Source organism: Clarias gariepinus, chromosome 8, assembly GCF_024256425.1.
Source record: "Clarias gariepinus isolate MV-2021 ecotype Netherlands chromosome 8, CGAR_prim_01v2, whole genome shotgun sequence".
Classification (NCBI taxonomy): Eukaryota; Metazoa; Chordata; class Actinopteri; order Siluriformes; family Clariidae; genus Clarias; species Clarias gariepinus.
The window spans coordinates 24,835,466-24,861,978 of record NC_071107.1 but is presented as its reverse complement, the minus strand read 5'-3'; the positions used below and the strand labels follow the sequence as shown (position 1 = coordinate 24,861,978).

Genomic DNA, 26,513 nt, shown 5'->3' with positions numbered 1-26,513 from the left:
GCCATGTTCAATTACTTTAAATTGCACAACACAAACCAGCTTGGCTCCTGGAGAAGATCTTCTGTTATGGATTATCCAATCACATGCATTTATGTCAATTATTCAGCAGAATGCAGCTCACTGGACGAGAGACCTTGTACTGGACCTAGAGACATTAGCTCAAAAAGAAGAGTATTGTAGATTTTTCATTTACAGTTTTTGATCTTATTAGTAAACTTGATAAGTCAATTAGTGACCATTAAAACCATTGACATGTATAGTGAATAACATTTAATAATTTAATAACAATTTAATCTCATTAATTCAATTCTATTCAATTCAATTGTATTTGTATAGCACTTTTAACAATTGACATTGTTGCAAAGCTGCTTTACACAATCAAAAAAATTATTAAAGTTTGTATGAAATGTGAATGTGTGTGAATTCAAGTGATAAGACCGTCCCTGATGAGCAAGCCGAGAATGACAGCGACAGTGGCAAAGAAAAACTCCCTGAAATGATAATAGGAAGAAACCTTGAGAGAAACCAGACTCAACAGGAAACACATCCTCATTTGGGTGAAACGGATAGCAGGGATTGATCTGCATCATACTATGTGAGACTGGAAGTTCATTACAGTGGCGCCTGTAGAATATTATATCCATTAAGTGGACAGTGACGTGTTGGGAGTAAAAACAAAGGCAAATTGTGATGGCTAGACGGCTGTATAATATAAATAAATGTAAATATAAATGTACATCATACATACATACACACACACACACACACACACACACACATTTACATTCACATTTAGGAATTTGGCCGACGCTCTTATCTAGAGCAACTTACAAAAAGCTTTAAAGTTTCCGTCATTGGATAGATCCTGACACTGAGTTAATACCTTACTAATTGCCATCAGTCTAATGTTGTTGTGCTGGTTTTCAACAGTTTATTAATTGATAATGATTATATTTTCTTCTTCTTCTTCTTCCTCTCCTTCTGCTTATTATTATTATTATTATTATTATTATTATTATTATTAATAAAAATAATAATAATAAAAATAATAATAAATACTTACTATTTAGGTGCATTTACATGGACCCCAATATTTAACTAATAATTGAAATAATAACCCAATGCAAAAATTGCATCTCAGAACGTCAATTTGAAATGAAAGGGTGTTATTAGTCTATGATGATCTATTCAGTTGAAAAATATTAGCCATGAAAACACTTGATCGTTTCTCTCTCGATGAAACATATATACTCTCTGTGCTTTCTTGCCCCACATGGGGTAACATTAGGTGACTTGATTGATTTCTGGAAAGGAATTTTTGCTTCTGTCTCTGCTTTGGTAAACTCCATGAGAACAACTGACTTCCACTAGTCTTTAATGCGGTCCTCCATTCACTAAGATCTCAGGTGAGGAAATGGCATTGACTGGCACACATTTCACACTGGTGAAGGTTCTAACCCAGGGCTCTTCAAATCCAGTCCTGGAAGGGCACAGTTTGGTCATTCTTCTGCTTAAATGGATTCAAGCTCATTCAATAAAATTGTTAACTGTGACTGTGTTTAATTGTTGGTAAAGTACAAACTGGGCTGGACACTGGCTTTCCACCAGATTAAGGGAATACTATTATAAAACTTAGCTACATGAACAAAGATTTACATATATAACTAAACTTCCATCCTACTCCTTCCTTTCTCCAGAATGACGTGCTATGATTTTCTTCATGCGGGAAATGTAAGGGTCGACAATCTCAGTATATTGTGGAGAGACTCCACAGTGGGCGAGGCATGTTTAAGATCTTCTCAGTATAAACCTGCCTGGCTTTGCATTTCACTCTCATAAATTTTGTCATTTGTAGCAAAAACGCTTTAAAGCAAGTGTTTAAAGTGCCACGTCCTGTCAGCCCCTGACAAAATCTGTCACATTGCAATAGTAGCCTGCTACTCATTGTGCTTGGGGTGTACCAAAAGTCTTTATATACTATATGTATACTATATGTTCTAGAGCGGCCTCACAGTTTTATTAATGAAAATATGATCTGATGTATTTTCCAGCATTGAACTGTAACAAAGCATCACTGGTTTCTGAGGGGTCAGAACGCAGAGTGCTTTGGATGGGGAAAGGAGCAGCTGGGAAGAGACTTAAGTCTTGAGTTAGTGTGAAGAAGTCGTTCTTCATACAACCACATCTAAGATGTCTGTGACTGGCTAGCTCATATACTGCAGAGTTCAGCCATATGGCTGATATATATCATAAAGCAGGGGGGGGAAAAAAACAACTAAACTAATTCACACGCTACATCTTCCAGTTGAGCAAAGTCCTAGAGGTGTGTGTGGTTTGGAAGAGGTGTGACTGCTCGCGTTCTTAATGGTTTAGAGAGCACGCTCCTCCACCATCTGCAAATCTTTATTGAGAAATGAATAGTGGACTGCAGGAATCCTTTCATCATGGCCCATGTGTTTTGGGGATAGCTAGATGTAGTATCTTTCAGCAGGAAGGAGAGTCACACTTTGAGCGATAGGGAGCGGCTGAAGGGAGAGAATGAATGGTTTACAGTGAGAGTTTGAAGGATGTGCAGTCAGTCTCGTGGCATACACATACACACAGAGAAAGAGAGACACATACCCACAAATAAGTCATGAAGGCTTTCTGTACCACGACGGATTGGAAGTCTTGTGCAGAATCAGGCCTAACTCCCAGAAATCTTGGATGGGATCCATCTCTCCACAGAGGCCTGAGTCTGCCAAGACTCTTTCAGAGAGAGGAAGTTTCCAGAGGAGCATCTATCTAATGCAGCGGAATGGCGTCAGCTTAATCTCTTCACCTCTCCTCTCTTCCTGTCTTCTCTTCTCTCATGTTAGAGTTCTTCCAATGATCAGAAATGAACTGTGCAACAAGAGGTGAGTCATTTTGGTGAAACAAAATGTTCCTCTACGTAGCAGGAGGTGTAAGTTGAAGAAAGCATGACTGTTACTTCTAAGACGGAATAATAAACGTTAGCAGACGTTAGCAATGCTTAAGGAATGAATCCAATTGAAGCCTATGGCATCTATGCCAAGCTGTTATCTTGAGTTGCTCTTTAGCAGTGTTAGCAAACTCGAGTGCGATCCTTTCCAAGAACTGAGCGCCAACAACTATCACACACACTTTTCAGAGAGTCAGGCAGATTCACAGCCAGACATTGTTATACTGATGTAGATTGTGTGCAAGATTGTTCTGTTATTGCTGGTTGGCTGGGTTAATGCTGATAATGTATTCAAGCTACGTTGTCTTGTTTTTTTTTTTTTTCCCCTGTATAACCATAATCAACTTGGCCAAGAAGAGGCTTTTGTTTTCATGACAAACTCCTGAATGGTAGAACACGCATGCTTGTTAAAAGATAGATGAATGCATTGAGAAAAGGAGGATATAAGTGATAGATAGAAACTGTCAGTATAAAGAATTGGCTAATATTATTATCTCCCAGCTGGTTACACCCTCATCCTATAGCTCTCTCTCGTTAACATACTCCATTTTTCATTCCATTCACAGGAAAGAAACATAACAACATTTTTTTTTTATTAAAGATATCTTCTAATATTTAATCATGTGGATCGTTCACTAATTCCTTATACATTATATTAGCTACAAAACATTCTTTCCTTTAGCTTGATCTGTTCCCTCTCCCTTGACGGCACTTTCTTAGTAAGAAAGAAAATGCAGCTGCTCATGTTACAGAGACATTAGACTTCTGTCAAAATTCGGTCTTTAAGACTCTCGCGACAGAAAATCTACTGATTGTAACAAAGTGCTAATGCCTGATACTTTTTTCTATAATTGATGGGTTTCAATAAGAACATTTAGATTCATCAAAAAGACGCTAGAAGTGTTACAACTGATAGAGAATATTTTGTATATATTTTCTTTGAGGCACAAGGGTGTTATAAGGTGTCGTGTTTTTTTATTGTTATTATTATTATTAATTTTACAAAATCCACTTCCCACAGTGTTGTCAAAATAATCAGCCTGCAGATTTGTATTTGTGGCAATGTACATATGCAATTTAGTATCATTAACAGGTTGGCTGAGTTTTTATTAATGAAAAAAAATGAATAATAAATAGCAAACACATGCTTTGACCTTTTAGTGGTGAGATATGAAAAGTCATGGCAGTGAAAAGTTTGGTCATACTGGCAGTGAAAAGTTTAACAAGCAAAAGTTTTGTTGCACTAATTTTTTTTATTACAAAAGTTAATGACCATAAGAAACATTAAAAAATACAAAAGGTTCAGTTTTTAATCTATTATCAGCATTGTCCTCATCAGCAGGGCATCATCATCACCTCTACCACTTTAGTCTGACGACAGCGTGATTGTCAGTGGCAGTGCCGGTCACCAGACTGTAACCATCCTCAAATCAAATCAAATTCAAATTTTATTTGACACATACACTATTATATACAGTATGATATGCAGTGAAATGCTTGTACATTGACTGGAACGTAAAATTTAAAACAAAAAAAGGAAATAAAGTATTCAAATAAAGAATATAAAAATAAAAAATAAAAATGTTTTTGTCCTCATCATTCTCCAAAAACTCTACTGAATGCATTTAGTTTAGGATCTGTTTAGATATGTCATTCAAAGCTTCTAAAGGAAGGATATATAATGATTTTTAAAATAAAAAATAAATAAAAAGTTATAGAGGTTATAGACAAATGTGTTTTGTGTGCTTGAAAAAAAATTGCCAGATGAAAAAAATGGTGTTTATTGTGTTTTGTAAAACCCTGTATATGTTAAATGAAGTTTCTCGTACCAGAAGCTACAGTATACCATGTCAGTGATTGTATGTATTTTTGGTACATAACCCATTTTATGTGTTTATTTTTAACCTTAGTGTATACTACTGTACATGGAAAGTCAAAATACATTAAAAGATGAGCATCAAATTGATCTGAATGAGTGCTTTAATAAAAATCTGTCATTTGCTTGCAGTTGGCACTGCTGTGCTGTTATAGAAAATTAATAAACACCTTAAAAACACTGATTTAAACTCTGGTAAACATTGATGCCAGCACTCTTGCACGCTAAGGCTTGTTTCACAACATAAGGATACATTTTATCAATCTAGCATGCTGTCAGAGACTTGATACCATTGACATTTGAATGGTACATGCCGTGCAATAGATGGTGGTCCAGTAAAGCTAGGTTTGCATATTTTTTAACTCGGCACGCTGTCAAGTTATTTGTGGATTTGGATCTGATCATTTCACTGTCTGTTGGCTTTTAATGGTTGTGTTATAAAGAAGAAATTCAAGCAGCTTTGGGCTTATAACTTGAAATCTGTTTAACATGCAAGACACAAAAGAGAAATGTCACCGATATATTTCTTATGCGCTTATTTCAGAAATACAAGATTTGCAGTCTACGATATATTAAATAAACCTTGAAATAAAATTGAACAATATTTTATGCACTTGCTGTTATGTTATTTGTTAGGTCTTTTTTTTAATTGTCTCAGACAATGAAAAAACATCTATTTTCTTTTATTTACACACTGACATATGTATTTATACATGTTTTCATCCATGTGTCCACGCACAAGTCGAAAAGATGGCATCATTGTTGAAGTGTCTCGACATTAAAACATCAGAGCGGTAGCATTGTTTGACCATAATACACAGTGCACAATCGTCACAAAGTAACTTCCCATTCATCTCGGTCCATGGAATAAGGTTTGGGTATTGTCCTGAAGCAAGACCCAACACTACTGTTTATGTTAGAACCGCCATGCCTCAAGAGAAACATGGAAAATGGTTCACCGTTTTCATGTAAGCCAACTTTCCTGTTTACGTTGGGGTACTTTGGTTTGTTAAGCCGGGGTGAGGCCATGCTTTGATCAGGGGTTATGTTCACAGTGCAGGCGGAAGATGAGGGAATTAGGATGGGCTTTCCACTTGATTATGTCTCAACAAACACTGTAGAACATGCCATTTCCTGCAGTTTACGAAGTATACGGATGAACTATAAATTCAGAATGATGATGGTTTTGGTAGTGTCTGCGTTTCTCAGTAAAACCTGAACCGTTCTGAATGCCACAGAGCCTGTCAATCACAGTCATTAATCCTCAGGCAAGCGGGCGAGGTTGTCCCAGGCCCCAGATAATTGGAGGATTAAGCTTTATCTCAGGACCTGTCATTTCATACACAGAGCTGGGGGTCATGTGACAAGCATTTTACAGTCCCTGCAATGGTTTAATAAGACAATAGGTTTTCATTTCCCTGAAGAGAACATTTGCAGGATGATTAAGATCAGACATGAGAACTTTAATAGTTCTTTCAAAAATTGGGGGTATTAATTCCTTTCAATGTTCTATGTGACCTTTCACATCAAAGCAAGTATAAAGTTGCATTTCGGGTAATGTATACATATTTAAGGTTACTGGTTCAATAAGCTGATATTTGATATTTAGAATTTTTATACTACATTTAATACTGCATCATGGCCGCTTGCTGAGATATGGCCAGTGAAAATTAGTTTACAAGGAAAGTCTTGAAAAATAATCCATTAAAATGTTTATTATTTTATTTTTATTATTATTATTATTATTATTATTATTATTATTATTATTATATAGAATATCTTCTGTGATGAAGAAAGAAAGAACCCTCAGCCTCATTTTGACATCAGGACTGACAACATAGGAAAATGCATGTTTTTTCTATGTTTTTAAATGTTTTTCAAAACTGGAATAACCAGCATGGATGGTGTTCATTAAAGTGCTTTTAAAGCACTGTTTAGATATAAAAACTTTAGGTGAGAGGAGCAGCCTTAACTAGCAAAGTTGTAGAAATAAGAAGACCGCATTCATTGCATTTAACATTACACAGGTACATGAAATTAACTTTATTTAATAATATTTTTGTTAGAAAAAATAGATAAATAATCTCTAAGCAAATTTAAACTAATTAATTTAGTAAAACACAGTATGTATATGGTTTCTTAAATAAAACAATTTTTAGGATTAAAAACTTCTTTTCTGTTGTAGGATCGGAAAAATAAGATATTTATCAACCAAATTGCCCAAAATGTATTTAGATTTTTTTTAAATATAATTTTAATCAATTTAAATGTTATAAATAAATAGAAATTTTATTTACATGTCACCTACTGCAGGCTATTAGCCATGGCACAAAACTAACAAGTGCAACTTAATATCTGACTTGACATACAGTAAGGGGTCACATGTAATTTATGAGATAAATTATTTCCTTGCTCACAGCCGGTGTATTTATGCAAATGATTGGGTTGAAATGATATCTATTTATTGGTCAGGCAGAGAGTAAAAGAAGTGTTTTCTGTAATCAGGAGTTGCCTGTGCTTCTGAGAGATTTTATAAAGTTGTCTTGAACAGGCTTTTATAAAAATAAAAAATTAAAAATTAAAAAAAAAAAAATAATAATATATATATATATATATATATATATATATATATATATATATATATATATATATATATATATATATATATATATATTGTTTAATACTCCATAAAAGTGTACATTTTGGGGTATTTTGTACAAAACTTGATGTATTTTCATTTGAAAAAAAAAAAAAGAAGCTGATCAAAGCATTAAAAAACAACACCACCAAACTACCATATAGAGAAAAGTTAAAAGCTTTTATTTTTTAGTTTTTGTAGAATGTTGTAAAAACATTACACAGATAAAGAAAAATGAATTGTATTTAAATATTTAAATATAAATAAAATATTTGCATTTAATAATCTCTTTAAGTAGAGCCCTTGGGTTGGCCGTGTACAGTATGTGGTCTGAAATGTAGAGTAATAGCTGATTGGGTGGTCAGTTATAACCAGGGTTATGTTTAAAGTATTCTATAAATGTATAAATTATGTCCTTTTTTGAAACCATACAGGGAGAGAGCGGGGCCACATCATGCTCGCTGATTTTGAAGGTCACCAGACACCAGTGTTGCCAAGATGTTTACATTTCTGAGCTGACAGAAGAGGGAGCAGGTCCAGGCTGAGAGAGAGGCTCCAGGCCTGGAGAGCTGATGGCTGGCGCATGTCATCTTTTAAGCAGATGTAACAGTGCATTTTTCCTTCTAAACATAGCAAACTCCCTTAAAATAAAACAAACAAAACAAAACAAAAAAAATGTAAATTATTTATTTGTTGTTTTTCTTACTGGTGAAATTTTCTATTCTATTTTATTTCTTCATTGTATCCTTTTACGTATTTGAGGAATTATTGTAGGACTGTGTTTGAAAAATGAGTCTTTTGAATATGTTTTACAAAACCTTATTTTTTACTTGTCCAACAATCCTCACGCCATCTTTCATACTACTGGCTTCCTTTTGTAGATATTCAGTATCAAACACTTTAACGGTGTATGGTGATGTCATGTAAAATAATTTTACTAGGAATGTGTGATAGAGTGAGAAGAAACAGTTTATTTTTATCATATTTTAAATATAAAATATGTGGCGAATGTTCTTGGGACCTTCAGGTGCCAAATGACTCCCACACCTACTTTACAGCATATCACGGGGGTGTAGACAAATGGAAAAGTTTATCCATCAGCAATACACTCATTACAGTGAGGTCATTCACCTCACACCTCAGGGATTATCCCCAAAAAGCAGGTACAGAAAGCACATAGATAAACTCTCTACTCCCATACACATAGTGCTCCCTGAGCTCTAAACTTAGACCTTGAACTGGATGTGATGGCTTCCATATCTCCTGCTGGTCCTAAGTGACATGCCATGTACATTACTCAGATTTCTGACAGTTGCTCTTTTGATCAAATCACATCTTTAAATTATAAACAGACTCTCTAACTCATTTTCTTCATGACTTAGTGCCTGTCTTGGGGGACTGTACAGTACAGCTGGAAATAATTTAGCACAAGAAATCTACGCATTCGTTTATGATTTAAATCTACATTTTTCAGATTATCGCAGAAGTTTGATCAGACTGAGTGGGTGGAATGGCAACAGCAGTAGAGGATGACAAACTTAAAAAGTCTAAAAGGGATAGATATTGAAACAGATGAGAAAGCTGCGCAATTTTAATTCTCTTTTATTAGAGAATCTCACAGGTCTACATCTGTAGTTTATTTATTAAAACTTGTGTCTGTCTGTCTGTCTATCTATTTGGTTAGTCATCTCATTAACCCAATAACATTGATAATGAACTAAATACCAGCAAACTGTTGGCAGGACCATGGGCACCCAGACCACAGGCATGTCTGCAGGGAGCAAAGGCCAGAGTGTCCGCTGAATCAGAGATAGATAACAGACAGAGCACTACCCAACACTGACATCTATTCAGACTTCTATTAAGTGCTTCTTTCCTGCCATCCAGTGGCAGCTTCTTCTTCTTTTTTAAATCTCTGCCTCTTCACTGATCTTGATTCAAGGTTCTTTGGTATGTTCCACTGTTTGCCTATTAATGTTTAGTTGATTAATGTATATACCAGATATCAGAATTTAAGTGGTCCACCTTTTTTGTGTCCTGTTATGCTGTTATATTGTCATGCCAGAAGGTTTGCATGCTTTTACAAGTTTTCTAAATATTCATAGTATGCAATTAGCAAAGGTGGGGCTTGATATGGTGGCAAGGTGGCTTCATGGTTAGCACTGTCGCCCTGGGGGTTCGAATCTTGTCTGTAGTCTCTGTGACAGTCGAAAGGCATGCGGGATAAGGTGTCTGGCATTTCCTTATTTGGCCGTATGGTTGGGTGTCTAAGTGTGTGTGATTGTGCCCTGTAATAGATTGACACCCCAAGAAGGGGGTACGCTGCCTGGCGCCTTGAGTCGACTAGGACTAAGTTCCAAGCCCCCTGCAACCCTAAACAGGATAAATACTATAGATAATGAATTAATGGTTATCTATTAATTGGTAGAATAATACATTCAGGGAGTCAGGAATTAATTTCTCAAAACTCATTGCTGTACCTGACCCAGCCATGTGGAAAGAAAGATTTTCTCCTTTATCTAGTCCTCAAATAGACATGGGTCTTGACTTCATAAATTTGATACATTTGGATAATTAGATTTATCCCTTATACAGTATAACAAAGTTAAAAAGCATATGACAATATGCTCATTAAATGTACAAAAGAATGAAGCTACCAGTTACACAGACACTGCTTAGACTCTTAGCCATGCATCTTATGTTGGTGCAGACACTTACATTTATATGGTGTGTATTCTTTTTTTGCAATTCATAACAAAATTATTGTATGGTACAATAGAGGTTTGCAAACTTTTTGCAGTTGCTTCCACTGTTTTGAAATGTGATGTGATGTAATAAAATAAAATAAAATAAAATAAAATAAAATAAAATAATTTCTATATTCAATCCTGTGTAATACACAGATTCATACAGTACAGTCCGGCTAAAAAAAGGTTGTACACTAATATTCTGTTGAACCACCTTTAGCTTTGGTTATGATAAGCATTCACCATGGTATTGTTTCAACAACCTCACGAAACATCACAACATTTATTTCTGTCTAGAGTTGCATACTTTTTTTAAATTTTAATATTTTGTACTCATAATGGTAGTCTGATTAATCTGTAACATATTCTCCAGCACATCCCGAAGACTTTTAATGGGTTTACAGTCAATTCATATGTGAAAGTAACGATTCAGCTGGCCTCATTTTATTGCCACATAATGTTGCTGAGCATAGACCTGTCCAGCTGAAGCAACCCAGATCATAACACTGACTCTAGTGGCTCACGGTGGGCACTATGCATGATGACTGCATCATTTCATGTGCTTCCTTTCTTACTGGGATGCAGATAGGGTCAATCTGGACTCATCAGACCACATGAACTTTTTCCAAGTCTAGTTTTTATGCTGCCTATCAAACTGCAGCATTATTTTTTGATCAACCTCAATAACAATTGTCTAGTAGCCACACAGCTGTTTAGTCCTACTGTAATTTCACTATTAAACATAGCTGTGATTTCTACTGTTGTTGTGTGTTTTTTTTTTTTTTTAATGCATCCTTACCAAATGTTAAAGTTACCGCCATTCATGATTTTATTTCCGACCACATTTTTTCCAAGATGTTGATGGGGCAGCACTATCCTTCCAGGTTTTAATAATGTGTTGGACAGTTCTTAACCCCATTCCCGTAATTTTAGCAATATCCTTAGTTGTTTTCTTTGATGCAGGCCAACAATTTGACCCTCTGGCACACAGTAGCATATTTTCCGTGAGCACAGGATGGTCCAACATGGTTGTTTAAGACAAAAACATACTCACTACACCAATTAGGTTTAAAGAAATTGTTGCCAGCTGAAACATATCAGCCACTACAAAGAATCTATATTGTTACTTTATTTGCTTGATTAAAATGGTAATTAAATTCAATCTCTTCAATGTCTTTATAACTACACCAGCTATTATAATTATGTTAACTATGTTAATGCATGGATCCCTGAGGATTCCTGGACCCTCATATGAGCACAATGGCATTACCATAAGAACAAGTAAACAATTAACATTTTATTGTATAATAATTTAAATATCAGGTTTGAATTTTTTTCATTGAAAAGTCACCAGGGGTGCAGATATTTGCCATCAAATCCAGAGGCTTCAATGTTGATAAAATGCTGTAGTGGTGAGCGATGTGGCCATGCATTAACTATCTAAAGCACACACATAAACAGAATAGGTTAAAGAGGGAAACCGTCTCAATGGCTGGGCCTCTTGTGTCCCCTGGCTCCTCCAGCTCTCCACAAAGCCTCTCACCACCTTCAGTGTAATTTAGACTCCCTCCATCAACACATCCTTAATGACTCCATCCTGCTTCGCACTCCGTTATCTGCCCTCCATCTCTCCATCCGCTAATGTGGCTCTCTCAGAAGGCACGGATTGTTACTGGGAGAATGGAACAAGAGTGTAAGAGAGAGAGAAAGATACAGAGAGAGAGAGAGATGGCCCTATATGAGTGTGCCATGTGTGTTTGTCTAGCAATGAGTGTGGTTAAAGACAAAACTTGGGAGCATTAGGTGCTGGGGGTCAGTACTAGGCATGCACATACCTGCTCCAGACTTTTTGGTTCAATGCACTAGTTAACAAACAGCCTGAAATGGATCGAGTTGAGTCAGAGAAATCCAAAAGTTGATAATGTATTGGGAAATACTGCTGTAAATAACAAGAATTGCCTATAAATGCTAGGAACTCTTCTGAATATATAATATCACACACACACACATATTTCTCACCTGCATAGCTTTAATTCATTTAAAAACCTCTAATACAAAGGCTGTGAAATCTGTCTAATCAAGTTATTCTCAAACTGGTACAAAATGACATTCCTGTTTCAGGTCTTATTTCCAGTGTGCCTGTGAGTGCCTGCGTGTCCTACCATGTGTGTGGTACTAAAACTTCCCTTATAGCCTTCCCATCTCCCCAAGGTACACTGGGCTATGTGTAAACCGATCCTAATCTCTTCCCACCTCCACATTGCACTTACAACCAAGTCAAGAATGGCAGTGTAATGAGGTTATGAAAACATAGCTAATGGCCGCTACGTCCGTGGAGACTCCTCCTTCAGCACGTCCACACAACTGGCTGCCACGTCCACATATCCATGCAATTACCATCAGCAGCATCACCAAAGTTATGATGGTGTGTCAGCAATTAACTATCAATGTAAAGAACCATTTTTACAAGACTGGTCTGAATAACCCGAGGCTCAGGAACATAAGAGGTCTCTCAATGCCAGCTAGAGTGATCCACATGTTCAGTATATTTCGTTTTATATATGCTTTTTAAGACAAGGGATTTCTGAATAGTAGTGAACCAACATACATTTCTAGGGTTTATATCATTGTCCTCTGCCTGGCCAAAAAAAGGTCACACACTCTTACAATGTTCTGGGCCTTTAATTATTGAATGCATTTGATCTGGTAGTGTTTCAAAAAGCTTATGCAATGTTACAACAGTTTTTTTCTGTCAAGTTGCATTACTGTTTGGATCAACAGACTTTGTATCGATGATGGGACAGTCACACCCATCCATAAAAGTCTTGATCAGGACCTTCCAAAGACTTAATATGGTCAAGGTCAGGAATCTGTGGTGACCAGTTCATGTGTGAAATTGATCTCTCATGCTCCCAAACCCACTCATTCACAATTTTAATCCTGAAATGTATCTGTGCCATCAGGGAAGAAAAACTCAATTGATGTAATAACCTGGTCATTTATAGTACATTCAGGTCATTATCTAAACTCCTGTTACTGCCACATAACATTACTGAGCCTAGACCCGACCAACTGATGCAACCCCAGATCATAACACTGCCTCCAGAGGCTTGTACAGTGGCCGCTATGCATGATGGGTATGAATCGCTTCATGCTTCGCTTTATACCCTAACACCTTTTTCCATTGCTTTCCAAGTCCAACTTTATGCTCCCTACCAAACTGAAGTCTTTCTTTCTGATTCGCCTCTAACAACTGTTTTTTTTTTTATTAATACACAGATTTGTAAGTGTGTAAATGATCGTACTTTGTCAGTTAAACATAGCTGCGATTTTTACTGCCCAATTTCTACCATGCAACTTCACAAAGTGCTTAAGTCAGTGTTTATTAACGCTGGTCCTGGAGGACACCCACTGTCCGGCACTTTTTAGTTTTTTCATTGCTCTATCAGACCCTCTTGAATTCAGAAACAGGGTGTTAGTTAGATGATTAGTTTAATCAGGTGTACTGGGAGCACTATAGTGTGCAGTGCAGGGGGTTCATCTAGGTTTTCCACAACCATAAGATAAGTCTTCTGAATTTGCAGCATTGCATTCTAAAATGCTTTTCCTGATGGCGAGCAAAGAAAAAAAAAGTTTACTTAAAACTTGCATACTGTATAATGAAATTTGTACATTTGCAAAGCAGGTTAAAAAAAGAATGCTTTAATGGATTCCTCTACCAGGATACCCTAAATGCTGATTACGTTCTACTGTAAGTACAGTGTTGGCTTACACCCACTTAAGTTAATCTTCTGGACTTTATGTTTAAATATTTTGTATTTCATGCAGCTGAAGTTGCCAGATTTTTCGAGTAGTAGTGCCTGGGATTTTTATTAGTGCATGGACCACTGCCTTTAACTGTCAATAAATGTCTTCTTAATTACTCCAAAGATTTTCCCGTGCCCATTTTCTATACCCAAGCACTCAACCCCAGCACACTCAGAAAAGTCATCTTTGGCCTTGTGTAGCTGTTATGTATTGATATTATGTCAGTGTCACAGCAATAAAATAAGTTTCTTTAGCATTATTTATTTTGTTCGACTTATTTATTTTTACTTGAGTGGAAACTATTCTGTTTCTATTTAAAATAATACCTGAACACCTGAATTTTTTTTCAGTACTTCAGAGATGAGGTGTTCTTAGTTCTTGCTTTTTTTCTGCTCCGTGAATTTTTATACTTTTTATATATTTTGGTCTTCAGGAGATACGGTATTGAGACTCTCAGATGTTTCATAACAGGTTAAAAGTTTTAATTGTTTTAACTGGAACATTTGGGATCACTTGCAAATTTCTTTTTTGTGTTTAGTGATTTAGTTTCTACATTCTACAACAATACTGGGGATTTCGAAACTATGAAACAACAAACATGGAATTAGGTAATTATGTAACAACAACAACAACAACAGTTAGTTGTTATGTTAAGACATGGAGGTCAGCCATGATGAAACTGGCTCTTATGAAGACTGTCCCAGGAAAGCAAGACCAAAACTTACATCTGTTCATTTTGAGTTACAGCATTTAACAGCACCTCAGATTAGAGGCGTTATGAAGGCTTTACAGATTATGAGTGGCAGATACATCTCAACATTAACCGTTCAAAAGAGATTATATCACATTTTTAATTTCTTTAGTATTGCTTTACAATGTAAAAAGAAATAAAAATCAGGAACGACCATGGAGTTAGAAAGTTTCCCAAACTTTTGAGTGGTAGTGTGTATTCAAATATATATATGACTCCCAGCAAATTTACCATGCTAATTAAATATATAACATGAACTTATTTTAGATATAGCAATGTAATAAATGTCTGTTAAAGATATCTGTAAGAGAAAAATACGGTGTTCCAAAACATCTTAAAATATTCCATTGCACGTGCTTAATAGGAACTTCCTTCAAAATCCTAAATATAATGAAGAGAAAAATATTAGGGTGCATTTATTTAATTACGCAGATTTTTAACCTAACCTATTATATACAATCTTCTGATTTTAAACGGGTAAACTTTACTGAAATAAAGAATAATTGTTTTGTTTACATGCATGAACTTTATCACATAATTAAGTGTTTAATGCAGGTTAGGACCTAATATTTTATACACACATAATACTGAAGTATGCAGAATAGATATGATAGGCTACACTGACCTCTAGTGGGCTTTGTGGAACTTTCATACAAACTCACACTGGACTAAGAATGTCCTGTATAAAGAACAGTGTTGGGGGACGTTACTTTTTATAGTAACTAATTACATTACCAAATTACTGTTATGAAAAAGTAATCAGTTACATTACAGTGTTACTTTCTGATAAAAGTAACTAGTTTGAGTACTTTTCTATTGCAGAAAAAAAAAATTCCTTTGTGATTCCTCATGCATGTTGTGACGTGATTAGTAATGTCCGCCAACACTGCTCATAGATTAGATAAATTGTCTGAATAACAGATTACATTTCTGAGTACTTAAATGGCGGACCTAACGTGTTAGATTACTCGCTACATCAAAAAAGTATTCCAAGTACTCTAACTTTGTAACACGTTATACCCAACACTGATAAAGAAAGAACAAAGAAAGAAAGATTCATTAACTACTTGAGTAATTTATTTTTCTTCTACTTTTCCTGAAAAGGTCAGTCCAGACACCTGTGTCATATACTGTATACTCTCTATAGTGGGTTCTGGTTCAGCCCTGGGGTTTTCATCCAGTGAGGTGGCCTTATACAGTACTGTGCTCTAATCAGGAGCCGTACAATCCACTTAAAGTAAAATCTCCCGTTCAAACAAGAAGTGGCTCAAATATATTTAAGATTATGATATTAAGGTATTAAATAAATAAATAAATAAATAAATAAATAAATGTATCCCTAATGAGCAAGCTAGAAGTGATTGTGGCAGGGCAAAAACTCCCTGAAAAGCACGGACAGAACTTGCAAACTCCACGCATACAGACCCGAGGCAGGAATCAAACTCTTGACCTTGGCTGTGCGAGGTCACAGTGCTAACCACTACGCCATCATGCCATTGGCTATCATAACAAACCGACATTATTAACTGTGATAGAGATTTGAATGTGAACTATTCAACAAGGAATATCAGGACTATCAGCCGTAGTTCAGCAGTGTCTAATCTGAGGCTCTCTAGTGAAGTAATGTTGTAACAAAGTACTGTACAGCATGCATTTAAAATAAAACATTAAAAAAAAAAATGGTGCATTGTTTGCAGTTGTAGAATGTAGACTGGCAAAGAAAATCAGACTATCCCCTGATAATTGAATAATGAGCATGATTCAGTGTGAGACATTTCATGTATAATGCCAGATGATAAGGGTCATCGTGATCTCATTTGAAATGGGAAGGAACTGCAGCAGAAGGACCACAGTCTTGCTCTGTCACACCCTGGACTAAAACCCAGAAAAAGACAGATTGCCCCTTGTCCTACTTTCTTCCCTTCCTTATGCTACTTGAGATAAGATGAAGAAGCGCTTTGTCTATTTGGTTGTGCATATGGCAGAGTAGAGTTGTTGAAGCAAAAAGTCAGAGAGAAAGAGGGAGAGGGAGGGGAAAAGAGAGAGACTGAGACAGGATGGTCTAACTATAAAGCCATATGCTCACAATACAGATTTTTTTCTGCAGTGACACAAACCCATACACACATGGGTGAAAAACCACCCTGGTGACCTGAAGCACACTATTGGGAACAGTCTTGTCTCTGTAGAGACTCAATGGGGCCACTCAGGCCGTTACAATGCGGCCTTACACGTTCAGAAATCCTCAGCATCCTGATTACGAGCAGACCTCTTTTTCTCAGAGTCCCTGCACAGACCATGCCTGTATGGCTAACACAATAAGCCCAAGCTTTGGCATTTCTCTGCCTCCAAATAACACTGGCTTGTCTTCTACTGATGTTTCTGTGTAAAGCGGTTATTGCATGGCAGACAAACTCAATATAGCTTCCGCTGTCTTCCTGCAGTTCTGTCACATCTGCTGTAGGAACATAAGCACTGAATATCTGCTTAAAGAGAAAGAAATATTAGGAATTTCCATAAATGTGCACAAAACTCTTCAATAACTCTCTGCTTAATTAATCCACAGATTTCAGAATGCTCTTTTCCTGACCCCATGGCACTCAGAAAAGTGATTGTATTAACATTATGTTACTGCAATAATATAAGTTTATCTACTATTCTTTTATTAAACTTACTAATTTTAATATACATTATTTTTGAGACATGTTTTTTTTTTTTTTTTTTGCAATGTTCCTGTATGCAGATGTCCCAACAGGAGCAAACATCAGTGTTTCTAAATGATGCTCCTCGACACAGTCCATGCACAGACGATTTAATTAAACCTTTTTTTTTTTTTTTCTTGTTTGTTTTATGACATTCTTTAATGAGCTGGTCCAAATTTAAATTGATCGGATATCAACCCTAAAAAGGAGCTGGTGAAGATTTCATTTACATTTACTTTAGAGAATATCTTATACAACAAAAGGGGGTTTGTGCTGAGATTTGAGCTCATAGCCTTTTAAAAATTTGTGCCAAACCTGATTTTTTATTTGGAGGCGACTTTGCTTTACTTTTAAATACAGTATATCAAAATAAAAAGGAAACCTGTCATTAAAGTAAAAAATTACAATCACTAACAAAATAGGACATAAATAAGAATGAGCAGAAATCTTAATTTATTCTAATATTTAACAAATTTAAATGTCATATACACATTTTTTTCGGCAGTATTTTACAAGATGCAGTTTTTGTGATGTTAGTTACCAAATCAAGTGTTAAGAAGATCTCAGCTACAACCAGGGCTAATGTGGAACTGGTATATGTTAACTTGAACACCTTTGCTATTATATTGAGCTTTCATTCTTATAGGGCACAGAGGACACAGCACAGTGTGATTTGCAAAACAGATCATATCGCCCGAATGAGGATGTGTTCCCTGTTAAGTCTGTTCCTTTCAAGGTTTTCTTCTTATTGTCATTTCAGGATGTTTTTCCTTGTGAGTGTTGCCACCGGCTTGCACAAACTCACTCACTCATAGTCTGTTTCTCCACACTTTATCTTGTATACTGGGACTTAGAGGGCCAACGAAGCAGAATACACCCTGGACGGGGTGCCAAACCATTGTAGGGCACACACTACAGACAATTTGGGAAAATCGATTAGTCTAAGCCGCATGTCTTTGAACTGTGGGAGGAAACCGGATCACCAACCCACCAAGCGCGGGGAGAACACGCAAACTACGCCGAGGTGGGAATCGACCCGAGCCCTGGAGGTGCAAGGCGACAGTTCTAACCACTATGCCACTGTGCTGCCCAAGAGACACATCCCCCCCCTTTTTTTTTTTTTTTTTTTGTAAAACTGCTTTGTAAAAAAAAAAAAAAAAAAAAGGATCATTGTTAAAAGTGCCATGCAATTTAAATTGAATTTTTCAGCAGTCTGGTATTCTGCACTAGGTTGGCACACCAAAACACACAATGCAAATAATCATAAGGCTGAAAGTATGTGACATTAATTTACCCTAGGTTGGAAAATGACAACTTTTCTCCCATGAGCGTTACTTTCCTAATTCGTGCTTACTTACAGACGTGCAGGCGACACTGAAATCCCAGTGCAAAACTAAAACGCGAAATGTGAGAAATGTCAGGGGTGTTGCGGCGGAGCACCCTCACGCGCTGTACAGTACAGTAACATAACACACGATGCGATACGAAACGCTGTAGCCATACTCTGGAACCAAGCTGTGGCTTCCAGCCAATCATAATCGCCTAGGGCGTGGCCGAGATAAAAGGGGGCGGAGATCCTAAATCGAAAACTTATCGATGTGGGCGGGGCGGGACTCTTTGGAGGCGTTTGACAGACATCCCAGAGGAGTCTCTGCAACCAACCAGATTCCTGTGTATTCAATTACACCGTTAAAATATTCCGGTAAAGCGGGCCGTGTTTGCGGAACTCGAGGCGTGTGTGTGTGTGGTGGCAGCGAGAGCTCGAGGGGAGAAGCTCCGCCAAAGCGGGGCGGAGTCGGAAACGCGGAAAGCTCGAAGCTTGAGATCCGGAGGAGCCGCGCGCTGCGCTCGGGGAGCTCTCAGTCGAGCTGCCGGGATCCGTGGGCCTTCTTCTCCAGACTGCAGCATCACCGCATCTCGGTTAACTCCATTTCCAATTAAAGCTTAGAGAAAAGTATCCAGAGTAATAATATTATTCCCCCTCCCCTGCCTGATCTGGGCTTGCCAGGCCCCACATCCACCCCTTTCCTTTCTCACCATCAGAAAGCCGCCTCTCCTGGAATTTCTCTTCGCGTTTTCTGATTCTTATTACTTAGGTTTTTTTTATCCACTGCATTGAAAATGGACGGGTTCGCCGGCAGTTTAGGTGAGTGTGCTGCAGTGGCACTGGCCTCAGACATGCTGTGGCTTTTTTTTGGGGTCCTATTAATAGCAGCGCTTTGCTGTAGCAGCATGCTGAATTTAGAGGCGCAGCGCTGAAGTGAAAAGCATGCCTACATACATACATACATACAGTGCAGCATGCACAGTGTGTACACACACACACACACACACACATGTCGTTTGAGGGTCGCTGGTTTGTTAAATGTTTTGTTTGCTTTGTGACCTGGCTGCAGGAGGAGCGCTGGAGTGTGTGTGTGTGTGTGCGCGCGCGCGCGCGCTGCAGGAGAGACACATAAACACAATGACAGCGCAGTTTACACGCCGTGCTGAGCGATGTGTGGTTGATTTGCTTCACAATAGACACACTGTTATTTCCATATAGCACACACATTGGGTGTCTCTTGCAAAGGTGTGGTGTGTGTTTTGCGGGGATGTGACAGTTACTGTGTGTGCGATGAGCTTGAGCTGAGGGGGTGGGGGCAAAAAGATTTGCACACGACCTCTTCTAATCACATGTATTAAAGGATTGATGTGGGATTGGGGTTATATCAGGATGGAGAGATGGCTGTGTTAATAACGGTAGTCGTTTTGACGTTGTGTTGACGTGTGAGTGAGTGTGTGAGCCAATGATTGGACTGTGGATGTGTGTAAATATCACCCTACAGTCTAACTGTCAGTGTGGAATTTCAATTCAGCTTGTTGCCTAGCAACCAACCGCGCGTGCTGGTAATTCCGTGCTCAGCACCCAAACCTCAATCTAGCCTCATAAAGAGGATGTGCGATGACGTCATACTGACACATTACTGTACTAGCACTGTACTAGTGCGTCACTGACGCTGTGGGTGTGGGTTCAGATGAACTACTACCCAAGCCTGTGAAGCACACAGCTGTAATTGAAAAGCCACTATTATTAAGGTGCTTGTATTCATAATTTTATTTAGTTTTATTTTTTATTAGGCTCTTGGTGCTTGTTGTATGGAACTGTTGTATAAAAGCAATATCACACTCAAGGTTGCACTGTCGTGCTGTACATTAGCATGCCTGAGATATCCTGATATCTCAGTGCGATGTTGCGTAATTAACTTGCACTTAATGTGCGTGTGTGTGCATGCCCGTGTGTGCACCCTGTGATGGATTGGTACACCCTTTGCAGGATAATTGGGATAGCATGTAAACGAATGTTCTTACGATGACACCTGCAGGTCGTTATGACCTGTAGTTCCATGTTGTAGATGACCGCATTAAGTTCATATGCTTATGTTCTTCTAGTGCTTACCACATTTATGGCGCATGTCAGCATCTATGTCGTGTCTGATAAGATTAGAGAATTTAGTATAAATGCTGGTTTTAATTCCTTACACCATCACTTTGACAAGGTTATAAAGGTCTGGTTTCATCAGACCTGGTGAAGGGATGATTGAGTGTGTGGTAGAAAATTAGTGACCACATGATAGACGCGTTGAGAACCTGACGGGGACGTGACTCTGAAGTAGTATGAACTTGATAAAAGCACATTTTTCAATTTTTAAATCCATTCGCGCTGCATTCATTGATATTTTAGGACGCAGGTGGAATTTCATGGTTTGGGTCACAGTGTGAGGGGGGCCTTATATATTAGGTTACCTCACCAAGTAAACAAATACAAATCTTAACATCATCTTGCATTGCTTATTTCAATCTTGCTTAAATGAGTGAACGAGTGTTGTCTTATTTGATTGACAGGTTGCCTAAACGAGTCATTGTGCTGTCTCTGACACAAACACACCCGTCGCATGTTATGCTAGCTACTGAGAGATTAGCAAATAACAAGCTTTGTAAATATTAAGTTTATTGGTGCCAGGTGGAGATAGGAGGGGTGTGTAACCTTATATGCTATTTCTACAATTTTAGAGAAAAGGTCCACAAACAGTTGTTGTGTTTGTCCTTAACGAACAGCACATGTGGATTTCGGGTTGCATTGCATTGCAAAGACGCCTCAGCTGTTTTAAGGCTGTTTTCAATCCTGTGCTAATCGTGCTCTTGTTATTTTCCATGCTAGATTCTTACTTTGTTTTGTCCTGTACGTGGCATTCGTTTGGCATAGGGCGAGTTTATTTCCCTTCCACTAGGGATGGAATCGGGAGCTAATGAATGAAGGGAATGATCAATTGTGTCAGCACAATGCTTGCACAATAGCTTTTTTTGTCTTTGCTCCCTTTAAAACATATCTTGCATTTAATAAAGTCCAGTACCAAGCAGCAAAGCGTGAATACTTCCAGAAGGAAAGGCATTTCTGAATTCTTATTGAAAATATCTGAAAGCGTTGCTCTGGCAATATGGGAGATACCTACAAACTTCACATTAGATTTTTAAGCTAAAATGTAAATAAAAGTCAATAATTAAATGATGTTAAGTTTTGAAATTTCAGTATACACGTAATACATGCTTGTTTTTCTGTACACATGAAGAGCATTCTGGGATTCAGGACAGATATAGATCTTTAAGTACAGTTGTAGACACTTAATATGCTTTTCAACTAAATTGAATGAATTATATCTAAAACAACTCAATCATTTAGTATGTTAGTGGGTAGAGATAGTGGAAAATTGATTCAGTTGTGTATGTGATTCTTTTGTTTGGCAAATCATCTACTCCAGACTGACTCCAAAAACTATTTATCAATTTATTACACACTTTATTTATACATGTTTGCATTTGAGGTTGTAAAATGTTGTAGTTCCTCTATAATCCCACAGGTGGTGCGCTCTAAACGGTTCACGCACTGGCAAGCGGTACAGTATCCTGTGTGGTAGAAGTGAATTATTTGCCAAGTTTGTTTAGAACAAAATCTTTAAAAAATAATCTTGAATTGTGATCCTTATAAAATCATGACACTTACAGACTTGCAATGCAAATCGAATTGAAACCTTAGTATTGTGGGTATCATATCGGGGGATCCCTGGTGATTTCCAACCTTTAGAAGTAGGAAGTTTAAAACTTGACTTGAGTTGCCATAGTGATGCCTAGCAAGCTTTTTACATGGGTCATGAATTGCATGTGTGTGTGTGTGGGGCGGGGGGTTGGTCATATGCATGACCCCTAGTTTTGTATATAAAAACAAGAGCACCTATGGGGTTTTATTTTGACCAAAAGTTAATCTTTTAAACATTTGTCATGGGCACTGTTTTTCATATTTCAGTTGGCTACGCCAACAATGTGATAATGTTTCGTGCAGCTTATTCTCATGCCTGACCTACATTCACTTACAAACTGCTGATAATGTGGTCAAATCACTTTCTGTATTCTCTCTCTCTCTCTCTCTCTCTCTCTCTCTCTCTCTCTTAATCAACTCCCTGATGATATACAGAGAAGCTTTCACATCATCTCTAGTATGCATCTCTAGTGCATTCCTTTGGCGTGTGCTTCATCCTTTTTGTCAGCTACCTCGATTTTTGGCTTGGCTTCTGTTGCAAAAGGAAAAAGCCAGGTATAGGTGTTCTACTGTGACGCACAGCCATGCTAGTTCTACGAACAGACCTGGCGCAGAAATACCGCAAATGTGACAGACAGGAACTTGCTGCGGTGTCATCCACACGCAACCCGAGCAAGTGTGTGCATGTGTGTGACATTCAGTATCCCCCACATCCTACGGTTCTTGGAGAAAATGTCAAAGGTAAAGCCGACATTACGTGGTGGCTGGTCCATCTTGACGCCTAAACAGTCGTCATTCGAGTTTCATACCGTCAATCCTCGCTGTTTCATAAGCCTCTTTACCCGCTGGCTTGTAAGCACTGCTTGTCTGTGGTTTATGAACTGCTTCATATTTTGTATTTAGTAAAAAAATTGCATAGGGAAGTGAACACTTGTGACCGCATCTGGATACAGCAATGTTAGTGATTCTTTTTTGTTAATTCAATTCTCTGTTGTTATAGGCATTCTTAACGGCAAACTAAATAAGAGATGGGGAAAATTAATTCAATTACATATTGACTCAAATCAATTAAATAATAATGATAAAATTATATGTTTGCATTAAGGTGGTAAAATGTTGCAGTTCTATCTCTCTCTCTCTCTCTATATATATATATATATATATCGCTGTAGTTTTGGCATTGAGGCAGCACAGTGCAAGTTTTTTTTTTATGTGTGTATTTGCTATGATTTCTGGTTGCTAATCCTACAGTTACAGTTCTGTAGTGGGGGATGTGTGCACTGACAGTTATAGCTCATCACAATGCTCGAGTAAGACCTTTCCCCTCATGGCCACTAGCACAGGGTCTCTAATCTCTTTACTTTTTTTGTTCTCACTCCCGCTGCCCACTCCATCTTCACCACTACGCAATAAAACCCTGTGCTGCAAGCATAGTGATATAAATAGTGTCCTGATCTCCCCCTTCTGCCAGGTGCAGTCCCTCTGCTTCCTGCTAGATACCCAAAATACGTGTGTGTGGGCTCGTTCGTATGCAGTTCCAGTTATGCAGTCAAGCATCAGTGTGCAGTCCTTAGGACTTTGCATGTGATTAAAATGTAGTGGTTTAGAGTGGTTTATGTAAGATAAAAGGAGTTTTCAATCAAACCGGGACTTTGCAGATTAACAGAACACGATTTTGAGAATTAAAAACTACCTTCTATATAATCCCCTGCTACACTGATTCACTTATCCCTGCGTTTCACTAGTGCTTGGATAGCATCAACGTTTTCCCAGTACGCCGGAGGCGTGAGCAGACTGCCTGCTGCACATCTGAAACCCTGACCTCCCAGGAACATTCTTAGTCTTTTTATTATCATCTATCGTGTCAGAATGAACACAAATTTAGACCTCATGATTTCTGCTGACAGGTTTAACATTGTTTCCAAATTAAACTGTGAAATTGCTTGAAAGCTCATTATAACTGAGAGGTGTTGTTGAGTTTTTTGGTATTTTTGGATTTCAAACTCCATGAGTCATGCGAGGCATCTGCTCACTCTTTGTGTGTAACTCTTCTCTAGTGTGATAAAACCGGTGCTTTCTAGCTTGTTTTGACAGGCTATTGAAAAAAAGGACCAATTTGATCATGGATTTATTTAATAGTCTACAAAATTCTAAATCAGAAGCGGCTACACGTGATAACTTGTGGGTTATTGGGATACTTATTTTCTTGTTTTATGTAAACTCCTCATCCGCTTTTATCCAGCGCTTCCAAACGTTCTACCTTCTCCACATGTTCCCTCTTAGTACCGCTCCGCGTCTTTGGTTGAAGTCCTGTAAGTTGCATCACTGCCAGCTATAGATTTCACTCTCCCTCAACTTCCTGGTCCTTTAAAAACTGTCTTCCCAGTCCAGTCTTCCTTAAAAAACGTTAAATGCTTCTTTCCTGATTAGTGACTCTTCATTCTAAAAGACTTTCAGTACTGCCTTGTACTTTTCTGATCTAGTTCTGGGTGTACTTAATGCTTTGTCACTACAGTTCCCTCATGCAGCTGTGACATGTGCAGATAATCAAGCCGGAATAGGGATTCTAAGTTTTGTGCATGAAGCATTAAAAATGGGAATCGCCATGGACCACCTAAATGAATGGTATTCCTATAACTAGGTTCTGATATAATTTTTATTGTATGAGGATTTTGTAAATGTCCTATTTTATATATGTTTCAGATTTTGTTACAATGCCGAACAAACTTGGCAAATAATTTGTTTCATACTACACAGGATGCTGTGCTTCCTGCCAATGTGTGAATACTTTGGATTGTCCCACCTGTAGGATTATTAAGGAATGACATTTTACCACCTCAAATGTAAAAGCAAAAGAATTGCGATCGTTTGGGAGATGCGCCAACACCATCATTCCAAATCTGGGTAGAAAATATTTCGGGTTTTGAACAGTGTGTACTATTAACACTTGATGGGATTCATAGAGACCATTTTATGACTCTTGGTGAGTTTGACATACTGCTTTTCCATATTCAGTTCTTAATCCTAAGGCACTTCGAGAACTCTTTAGTCATGCTGAGACAGTGTGTAAATGCTGGGATGAGCTTTGTGTGTGTGTGTTTGTGTGTATAAAACCTGTGATAATACTATCTTTGCTCCACGGAGCTGAATTTTATTAGCAAAGACGCACAGAGGATCCGATTGCAATATTTCATTTGGTGCAGGAGGAAACGAGACGAGAAGGAAAAAATTCTGGAAAGGGGACACACGTGTGTTTGAGCGCTTCCAGATGCAGGAATGTTGTCGTCCAGCTCTGTGCATTCCTCACCCTTTTTTCCCTCATAACAATGGATTACATTACATCTGGAATGAAGAGGGAAACGTGTGTGTGTGTGTTTGTGTGTTTGTGTGTTTGAATCTTTGTATCAAAAAGGAGACTGTTGATTTGATTTTTGGGCATTGTAATTATCAATTAGTTTTGATAGCATAAATATTTACTCTCTGATTTCTCAAGCAGCTATATTTCTTACAGTTCATGAGGTATTAAAAATAAACATTGAAAGGCTGTGTACGTTGTGCTGCTGATTGTTCAAATTTCGTTTCGTACATGCACCACACTCCAGTCCAGTAGGTGGCGGTTTTGCACAAACTTGTCAGAAACTCAACAAAAAAAAAAAAAAACAGCAATAGGGAGTATTTTGTAAGTACTGTGCACGGGATGGAAGCTAGACGCGGGTTACACTACTGCCTCGCCATTGTTGTGCCTGGCTGGTCCTGAGCTCGGCTGTACAAGGTCACGGGGACAGACCAAGACGGAGCCTCCGAGGCTGAAAAATGAATCCAATGTGGAATCGCCAAAATGTGCAGTTTCTCAAATGTCCACTGGGGGCTGGCACCTAAAGCGAGGTAATGCCCATTGACCTCTATGTTAAAGTGCCCAACTTTACAACAGAAATAAACATTTACATCCTGGTACA

At 37.8% G+C, this 26,513-nt stretch overlaps 1 protein-coding gene across 1 annotated transcript in view; it reads left to right on the top strand.

Moving 5' to 3' along the window:
• The first annotated feature begins 19,209 nt into the window (after positions 1 to 19,209).
• The window catches only part of LOC128528557 (echinoderm microtubule-associated protein-like 4), an 86,903-nt gene continuing 79,599 nt past the window's right edge, over positions 19,210 to 26,513 (top strand). Inside the window, exon 1 of the mRNA XM_053501459.1 lies at positions 19,210 to 19,629. Within this exon, the coding sequence (XP_053357434.1) occupies positions 19,605 to 19,629 (25 nt within the window). The 5' untranslated portion in view covers positions 19,210 to 19,604. The remainder of the gene's footprint in view (positions 19,630 to 26,513) is intronic.